At 49.7% G+C, this 9,958-nt stretch overlaps 1 protein-coding gene across 1 annotated transcript; it reads right to left on the bottom strand.

Moving 5' to 3' along the window:
• Nucleotides 1–126: 126 nt before the first annotated feature.
• ptger4b (prostaglandin E receptor 4 (subtype EP4) b) lies at nt 127–3,646 on the bottom strand. Its single transcript, XM_088435550.1, has 2 exons — nt 2,794–3,646; nt 127–704 (listed from the first exon to the last, which is right to left on the bottom strand). The coding sequence occupies exons 1-2, from the start codon at nt 3,586–3,588 to the stop codon at nt 168–170; spliced, it is 1,332 nt and encodes a 443-aa protein (XP_088291676.1). The 5' UTR covers nt 3,589–3,646; the 3' UTR covers nt 127–167.
• Nucleotides 3,647–9,958: the final 6,312 nt, after the last annotated feature.

The following is a 9,958-nucleotide window of genomic DNA, read 5'->3' as shown; positions in this document are numbered from 1 at the left end:
TGGCAACATAGTTCTTGGGCACCTAAATGTGACAAGGTTGTGCCAAATAATAGTACCCGGCACCACAAAAATGAGCTAGCTTCACTGTACTCGAAAAGCTTGTACGGTGTACGGTAAGGCTCGTGATATTTTTATGATGTATTTATTCATTTGGATAGCGCGGCTTCTCATCCATTGAAGGTCAACGAACTATCGACTCGAGTCTCGGCGGCGCTCGGGAGCCGATCTCGCGTCGGCGGGCCGCCGGGCTCCCCCCGGGCCTCCGTCCGCGCCCCCGTCGGCCCCCCCGGGGCGAGTGACATATTTTCTCCGGGGGAGGCGGCCCCCCCGTCGGCCCCTCCTCCAAAGGAGCCCGACCGGCCCCCGGCCGGGTACGGGAACGTCCGCGAGGCGCTCGCCGTCCCCTGGCGCCCCCGCGACAGCGGGGACGGCGAGTCCCGCGACACGATGGACGAGGAGGACAGGCGGACGGCGGCGCAGCGGAACTGGCCCCCGGGCCCCCGCCGGCCCCGCCCCATCTTGCAAAACAGGCACTTGATCTTCTCCATGAGCGTGAGGACCACGGTCTTGCGGAGCAGGATGTAGACCCACGGGTCCAGGATGGGGTTGATGGAGGCCATGCGGATGGCCAGCAGGTCTTTGTCCAAGCCCGTGGACTCCTCCTCCGCGTGCTTGCTGGACAGCTGGTTCACAAAGATCCTCAGCTGGACAAACGAGCGGGGGACAAAGTTGTCTTTGTTAGTCAAACGGGACACGAGGGGAGATGTGTCCCCGCTCCCTTTTTTGGAGAGGCGAGGGCCTGAGCGATGGGGATTGGACGGGAGGGGGGTGCCCAATCGGATGAAAGCCCCCGCCACCCGTTGGTCGGCAAATACAATGACGACGGTGCGTCCTTTTCTGCTCCGTTAATAAGTTTGAATACTCGTTACCTACTTTATTCCCATAATACCACTGGGGATTGACATGCGAGTCAAAATACCCGTTTGGCCTACTGTACAGGTACATTCAAACGTACCTGTAGGCTAACTGCTAAAATATAGCATTTTTTTCTCCCATAACGCCACGGGTGTGGCCGTGCACAGGCCTAAGTTGAAACTTTGTTTGTGTGTGTGTGTGTGTGTGTGTATATGTCATTAGTAGTTTGTTCCATTTTTAGACTTTGCCATGTTTTTTTCCTATAATGTCACGGGGTTTTCCCATACACAAGTCAATAACGTGTGACATGCGAAAAATATCCCCGATTTGAATGTACTTGCAAATGCTTTAGTCAAACTTGGAGTCTTAGCGCTAAAAATAGGACATTTGATTTGACATTGAGCCGTAATTCCAATGCAACGTATTTGTGTCAAAATAGCGCAAAAAAGTCGATGATTTCCCTTGCTTGAAAAGCAATCAAATCCGCTAAGGATTTTCCTAATCAAACGATGAGGCAAAGGAACAGAAAAAGACATTGGGCACAAGGCCGCCCGTGGACGATAATTGCGCCGATTCTCGCACTTTTCGCATGGAAACGAGCGAAACGGAGCAGGGGCAGAAAGGACGGCCAAGAAAAAGAGCCCCTTTTCAAACAATCATTCATCACACTGCGCGGGGACCTTTTTTTTTCAAAAAAATTTTTTTACGGAATGTATTTGGAATTCCATTATGCACCAATGTAATTCTAATATGCATTTGTTTCCATTTCTGATGCATTTGTATCATTTATTAATATTATTTAAAGGGCTTAGGAGCGTTTTGCGGCTTTGCAACGGATTAGGCCATTCACGTGTAAATAGCGGCAAAATTCACATTCAAATTCGAAACAAATGAACTTTGCATGTAGGTGCCGCTGCGGGGGTGTCCAACATGCAGCTCGCGGGGCGGTTCTGGTTCTAATCCGGCCCGCGAGGAGATTTTGTAATGCAATGTATAAAAATGAGCTGATTTATTTCTTTTCTAATAAATGAAACACCGGAAACGGTTTATGATATGATGCGAAGTTAGGATGACGCTAACCGCTCTCTAGTGCCACCTTCTGTCTCGAGGTGCAACACAAGTCAAGAGAGAATTTTCTGTTTGCCGACATAGTTAGACGGCAGCTCAACGGAATGTTTCAAACATCGCAGAAAATCAATGTCATAAATCCTATGAAAATGAATCTCAAAATTTGTATTTATAATGGTTTTAAATGGTCCAAAATTCGGACAGTGATTATTTTTGCGCGCAAAATCTGGCACGTCCAGCTGCAAACACAGAGATTTCAGAATCTTTGCATTCAGAATTTTTACGTTTTAATCATCTGCTGGAAATTTCAGCTCCCTAAGGGTATTTTTTCCCCCACTGATTCTTTATATATCATAAAATAATGACCGAAATGTCCATAATTTGTAACATAATGGCCCAAGGGTTAATAATAATGTTCATGTTTTCTGAGTGATGTTTTGCTTGTACTATTTATTTTTATAAGTGCAGGAGTCTTAAAGCGGATTCGATTGCGATTGGATTTAAAGAAACGGCCAACGACGCGGCCGGGTGGCGTTTCTCGTTCGGCCAGCCGCCGTTGAAAGATTGACTCATAAGTCGGGCCACGTGAAAGAAGCACTTCCCCTAACGCTGGCTCTTGTTTTTTAAAGCGGGTCGTCGGCGCTCACGGGGCGACGTGACATCCCGACGTGACCATCCAAATCCAGCTCGGCCGCGTTTGCTCGGAACTGAGACGTTTGGAAGCGTTCGGCGCAGAGCGACGGCACCCGAACGCGCCGGGGCCCTCGGCAAATACGTTTCGGCGGGGGCGGGGGGCGGGGGGGGGCTCACCAGCAGGGGGATGGAGCAGACCAGCACCACGGCCGAGGTGGCGATGAGCAGGATGACCATCTGGATCTCGGCGCCGGCCAGCCGCCGCAGGCTCCGGCGGCGGCCGGGGGCGTCCCGCGCCCGCCGCCCCGACCCGGCCCCCAGCGAGGTGCGTCGGACGGAGCGGCGGTGCATGAGGATGAGCGCGCCGCACACCATGACGTTGCAGGCCACGGTGGCCACCACCACGGCGGCGTTGACGCCGGCGTAGGCCAGGTTGAAGGCGGCGGCGGCGCCCCCGGCGGCGGCGCGCCAGTCCACGAAGCACCAGCTGCCGGGCCGCTGCAGCGTCAGCCGGCCCAGGCCGGCGGCGGGCAGGGCGCACAGCCCGGCGTTGCTGACGTAGATGGCGAGCAGCGTCAGCGCCGCCAGCCGGCGGCTGACCAGCCGCTTGTACAGGTAGGCGTGGTTGATGGCCAGGTAGCGCTCCAGCGACATGGCGCACAGGATGCACAGCTGCGCCAGGAAGAAGAAGAGCAGCACGAAGCCCGAGTAGAGGCAGAGCGGGCGGGCGCCGGGCCAGCCGCCCCGGGCGTAGGTGGCGATGGTGACGGGGCTGGCCAGCAGCGTGCCCAGCAGGTCGGTGACGGCCAGCCCGCACACCAGCGTGTAGAAGGTGCTCTCCTTCTGCTCCCTGCGCGACAGCCGCAGCACCGCGATGGCCGTGGCGTTGCCCGCCACCCCGAAGATGAACATGACCACCGGGACGGTGGGCGGCCGGAAGCCCGCCCCCGCCCCCGCCGCGCTGTTGTTCATGCTCCGCTCGGGGAGAGTGGCATCCCAGCGGCTCCGCTCCGGGCCGCCGCGCGCTGACTCCGCCGCTGCGCTTGTGAGCGCCGCCCGCCCCGGGTCGCCGCTTCCCTCCGCTCGGCCCCTCCCCTCCCCTCCCCTCCCGCTCCTCCCAGGACGAACCCGTCGCGCTCTCCCTCGGAGGTCGCGCTTCCGCTTTTTGGCGCGTGACGCCGCTTTGTCTTTGGAGGCTCTCCCGACAAGTTTGTCTCGAAAACAGCTCGGGTCAAAAGGCCGCCGAAAACGGCCCCTTGACCACATGTCTTCCTTTTCACAGACGATCTGGCGGGGCCGCGTACGTGATCCCGACACGTTTGTCCCTACGGAACTCTCGGAAATGGTCGAAACGACCGCCAAATCCCAGGCTTGGAACCCGGGTGGGTTTCGGACGTGGCTTCCAGAGATTTGGGTGGGGCTTTCCGGAAGAGCCAATCCTGTAGAAGATTCTTTATAGATCTCTGGAACTGGCCAAGAAAAAATGGCTGCATGGAACCAAAACGGCAGACTTACGCGGCCTGGGAGAATTTTGGAGGTCTGTTTTAATAGTAGGTAATCTTGTAGAACAAGTTTGTCTTTACGGAACCCTTGGAATTGGAAAAAAAAATGGAGGCTTGGAAGACTGGCAATGTCTCTTCACACACGGCTCCTTGACATATATTTGTAGGTCTTTCCAAGGGAGACGAACGACATTTGTCCTTTAGAAACCTCGGGACATGGTCAAAATGGCCAAGAAAATGGCAGACTTCCTGGGCCCTTGGAGAAAGCCCACGTTTCCGACTTTCTGTCTTTCCAGGCAAATTTTTTGTTTGTTTGTTTTTCTCCGAGCGGAAACAGAGAGCGCAACACTCCCTTCTTGTCCACACATAAATCGCATGAAAAATAACAGTGTCAGTTTCATAGCATGTAAAATGAAGTGAGTAAATATTGTTTTCATTTTTTTGTAGTCTTAATACATTTGGAAATGGATTACTAGCAATTTTTATGGTTTTGCGTATTCCCAGGGGCATTATTGTGAAAAAAAAATGCTATATTTTTAGCAGTTAGCATAGTGACACTATTATTACGATTACAAGGCCCGTTTCCACAATTAGCTATGCTTAAATTCGCGGAAGAGCCCGGCGTTGTTATTTACCTTCCGGAGCGACGGCTCGGGCGAGCTGAGGCGTTAGCTTCCGAGCTAGCTGCCGGCCAGCCCTGCTAGCGCAAACGGATTTTTCCCAGCCGCCGGCTTTTTCATGTTTCTTTACATTTCCTTGTTATTATTTGACTATTTTCATTTCGTGATATTTCCGAGGCTGAAACGCGTAAGAATGTTGTGTATGGCAAATTTCCACCCTCGCGGGGACTACTGGAATCCCCGATAAACGGGAGGGGGGTCAACCGGAGACCAAAGCCAGCGCTCGGTCTTCTAATCAAATGAAAGTTTAGATAGATAGATAGATAGATAGATAGATAGATAGATAGATAGATAGATACTTTATTCATCCCCGTAGGGAAATTCACATTTCCAGCAGTATCCTCAAGTCGAGATGTAAATGTCTTGGAATGTCTTGGCACTGGACGGGTATGGCCGAACACCCCCTGGGTGCAAGTTTGAGCCACCTCGGGGAGTCATCGCCTCCATTTTTTTTTTTTTTTTTTTTACGATTTGTTTTATCTCACGCGGGTATATTGACGTACGCCGTCCGGAAAACTAGGACACCGCCGAAAAGTCTTTGGCGGACTCCCGGCCTGGGAAGGCCAAAGGTCTCCGATCACGTGACCCGATCCTCTCGGGGGAGCCGACCAAAACGGTCGCGTTGAAATTTACGGCGTCCCGAAACGCACTTGCACCTCCGTCCCCCGCCGCGGTTTTTCCCACCGCCCGACGACCTTGTTTGTTTGCGTTCGGGACCCCCGCAGGTTTTTCTTGCCCTTTCTCCAGTCTTCTGCCTTCCGGGATGTCCTCTGATGGCCGCAAACGGGAATAATAGAAAGACTAAGGGCCACTTTATATATATATATTTTTTAAACTTGCTAATTAACTCATTCAATGCCAAAGACGTGTTTTTACGTGTACTTTAAAGTATTTCTGATGTACAATTTTTTTCGAGTGTTTGGCGAGACAAGGGTCTAAAAACTGGCCACTAGTGAGTAATTGATTACTAATCGTTACTTTTGGTACAACTAATCGTCACTAATTGATGAGTTGATTGATTCATTTTTAGACTTGAAAAAAATTGAAAAGAATACTCATCATTACTCAACTTTGGATGCATCCGTCCTGCGTACTTTTTGGGTACAGAGCTTTTTTTTGTTGCCGTCTACAGGTGATTGTTTATTTTGCCGAGTTAAGTGCATGAAGCCGCCCCCGCCCCTCGGCCTTTTTGTTGCGGCCACGAGAAAGTCAAGTCTCGATGTGTCGGCGCCGCCTGCCAAGTCCGGCAAAATTCCTTTCAAAAAAAAAAAAGGGTGGCCGTGATTTTCCATTTGATCCTTTCTCATCCCACACCACTTTCCCATGTTGTTTGTATGAAATGCCCCCCCCCTCCTCGTGTCCAGGCTGAGTCACATGACTCCCCCGGCGCCGGGTTAAAGGTGGAACTCCGAGGAAAGGGAGGCGCCCCGGATTTACCGCCGATAAAGATTTTTGCGAACTTTTTGCTAACTGCTTGTTGTAAGCTAGTTGGAGTGGTCTGAACGTTTTTTTATTTTTGTAATTTTTATTTTACTCCTCCTTTTTGAAGGCTAATCGTTTTGGTTTGATTGCAATCTGTGACAATACTGGAAAAAAAGCTGTTTATTTTTTTTAGCAAGCATCTTTCAACATACGTTTGAATCCCCTTGCAAATATAAACAAACGTGCGCGGGGGCTGTGGGGGCTTAAAAAAAAAAAAAAAAGATTTTAGCATCCAAGTCTGATCATTCTGATGCCTTTTAAAAAATATGCCGTACAAGTAAAGTTGCCAAAGTAGAGCTTGCTGACTGACTGTTTTCGCGGAAAAAAAAAAGACAAGAACAAGAATTAGCACAACATGTCCCGATCTCGTCTAAATGCCGATTAATTGCTGCTAGACTCGTAAAATTTTGATTCATATTTCACCCCGCAGACTTGGACTGAAACGACAGCATGTCTCCGCTAATTACTTGATCCCGTTCATTTCCTGCCCTTCAAATCTGCACCTCCTCAATTTCCTTGGATCATGCTTGTCTTTTTCTCGGGGTGGAGGGGGGGTTCCTCAAAAACCAATTCCAGAAATTCAAAAGTAGGCCTTATTTGCGATTTGTCCATCGGCGGACCGGAGCCCCGATCTCCGTATTCCATTGACTGGATCCACCACGCAAGATGACATGTAAGCGCTCCCCGAAGAGCTTTTAACATTTCTGGGTGCTGAGTCAGCGCCTGTTGATGGAACCTACAGCCCGCCCCCCGCTTGAAATGGAAAGCATATCTTGGCCTGCGCAAGTGTCCGCCGGTGTTTTGGACATGATGCCATTGCCCGCTGCTGTCAATGGCGTGCGCCAAAACGTTCCGTGGATTTGCTAGCATCGTTGACAAAACAACAACCCAAAAAAAAAAAAACACACACAAGCTAAAGTGGCTAAAAATATTGTGCTCCCAAAACAATTTGTAGCTGTGCTAGCATCCCGAACTGAACAGCAGAAAAAAAAAATAACGCTAGCTTAGCAAAGTGGCTAACAACGTTGTGCTCCCAAAACAATCTGTAGCTTTGTTAGCATCATGAACTGGACAGTACCAAAAAAATGCTAGCTTAGCTAAAACGACGAGCAATGTTATGCCCCCTAAACAATCCGTAGCCTTTCTAGCATTGTGTACCTTACAACACAAAAATCCGCTTGGTTAGCTTGAGTGGTTAGCAATGTTATGCTCACAAAACAATCCACATCGCCTAGCATTTTGAACCAGACAACAAAAAATACTAGCTTCTCCAATGCTAACAGCTGAAAAACAATTCTCTCAGATTCGGGCGAAATTGAAGCGGCTGTTTTTCGCCGCTAATCATTCTTGAAGTCGAGTAAAATCCGTACGTTATTAACGTGAAATCTTCCCGCCGCGCCTGCGGCCGCAGCTATAATCACCCCGCGTTGGGCTGCAGTTTTTAGCATAAGCTTTTGGGTGAACAAGTCTTGACACCTACAAAGTATTTCCCCTTGGGGAGAGCAAACGGCGCATACCGAACGTCCCGCAGCATGTGTGTGTGTGTGTGTGTGTGTGTGTGTGTGTGTGTGTGTGTGTGTGTGCGTGCGTGTGTGTGTGTGTGTATAAAATTTAGGGTGAGGCGACTTATTTTTTATGTCAGGTCTGAATTATGACGCATGGCAAAAGTTCGGAATGCGCGTGGAGCAAACACGCCTGCTCTTTGTGATCTACTGTTTACACGTCTTTTTAGTGTAAACTTTTAACGCTTTAATGGGGGCGAGGCGCTAAACGCTTTTGATCAGGATTGGGGGGCCCGCTTGCGAGGGGTCCGCCTCTCCTCCGTGTCACCTTGCAGACACCGTGAGACAAGTGCGATGTTCGCTTAAAAGAGAAAAAATAACTATACTCCTCCCTCAAATAATCATGTATATTGGTAGTTTGAATGAATGGATGACACTGGTGGCCAGCGCTCCTTTTAACCCCTGGCTGTCCCCCTGGAGATTTTTCTCCAACCCGGCCTTGCTATCACCCAACTTGAGCTGACTTTGAATATGTCCAACATTGACAATATTTCCAAATTCGAATGGCAGTAAATGAGCCCGACATGGGCTCAATTTCACACCTATAGGGCGTACCCCCGGAGATCCCGTTTGCAAGCATTTAGAAGGGATGGCAGCGTGGCAAATTGAAAGTCTTCATGGTTTTTTTTCCCATCTATGCAATATTTTGACTTCCTAGTGGGTTTCTGTGTGCTTTTCTTTTGACGTCAGAAAGATCAAAAAGCCCAATCTCCACACATTCCAGATATTCCTGCCAAGCTAAGCTAAATAGAACATAGCTGTGTACAAAATGTAACTCGTTTTTTTTTTGCGTCGGTGAAAAAGGGGTTTGGTTTAGGGTTACATCGATGAACTTTGAGCACCGATATTTTGACTGAACTAGTTTCAGATTTTGCCGCCATGCTAGGTCAAATGCAAGCTAAATGCTACACATCCACATGCTAAATCTAGGTTCATATTGGTTCATTTCAAACCCTGCCGTTTTGACCGAACATGTTGCATTTTCCTGCTAAGCTGGGCCAGATGCTAAATGCTACATGTCCAGATGCTAAATTCTGCCTTTAGCTTTGCGTGAACACATTAGCGACGTAACGTATCGCTGGCCTCATAACCCTCGTCCACAGCGAAGTGAAATTTGATATCGCCGCTGAAGAGGCGGGTGGAGGGTCCGCGCACTGGAATCGACCCCGCGCCCGTCTGTCCTCTATGTCGGGAAGCGGCGGCCGTGAGATCCCAGATAACCGCGTTCCCAGGAAAAGGGGGGCCGTTTTAAAGTGCAAGTCCATTGGGGGTCGGAATATTTGCGGCTCACTGATAATGCGGCTCAGCCAGTCAGCTAGCTCATATTTTGATATTTATTTTAAAATGGATTTTATATTCTTGGATCCTGGAGTTTTGTTTTGGCTTCCGAAGGAAGACAAATGAAGTAGGAAAGTCTTACATCTTCAAGTGGCCCAGAAGAACTTTCCCAAAGATGCCTCTTTGCCCCGTCTGTGGCCTTACTTACTTTCCGAAGCGCTAGAGACCCATCGGGGACTGTGGGAGGCAGACGCGGACAAAAAAACTTCAAGCAGAATTTACAAGAAGATGCCAAAATGATCCGCCGACCGCACTCTACCATTCTGCCCCCTGTTTTCCCATTGCGAGCCAGTGACGATCACCTGTTGCGTGGAGCAACAAAATAAATATATGTTCGGTCCTATTGCTATGGAAATTGCATGGGCCCCAAGAAAGAGCCATGGGGGACACCTTATGAACACCTATGGATGGATGGATGGGTGGGTGGGTGGGTGGATGGGTGGATAGATGGATGGATGGATGGATGGATGGATGGATGGATGGATGGATGGATGGATGGATGGATGGATGGATGGATAGATAGATAGATAGATAGATAGATAGATAGATAGATAGACAGACAGACAGACAGACAGACAGACAGACAGACCTTTTCTCCACATGAGTTTGTGCTAAGTAAGCGCTAGTGTGGCAATAAGAATTCTATCGATTGCTCAGGTCTGCTCGATGCTCAATAGAGCAAAGTGATGGCAAAATGATGGCTGTCGTAATGTGAGCGCATAAAAGGAGGACCCGCGAAGTGACTGAGCCTCCTTTCAGATTGGAACATTCCAGAACA

This window comes from Hippichthys cyanospilos, chromosome 15 (genome assembly GCF_059441005.1).
Source record: "Hippichthys cyanospilos isolate Australia breed blue-spotted pipefish chromosome 15, RoL_Hcya_1.0, whole genome shotgun sequence".
Classification (NCBI taxonomy): domain Eukaryota; kingdom Metazoa; phylum Chordata; class Actinopteri; order Syngnathiformes; family Syngnathidae; genus Hippichthys; species Hippichthys cyanospilos.
The sequence above is the reverse complement of the archived record's forward strand: the minus strand, read 5'-3'. Positions and strand labels throughout refer to the sequence as shown.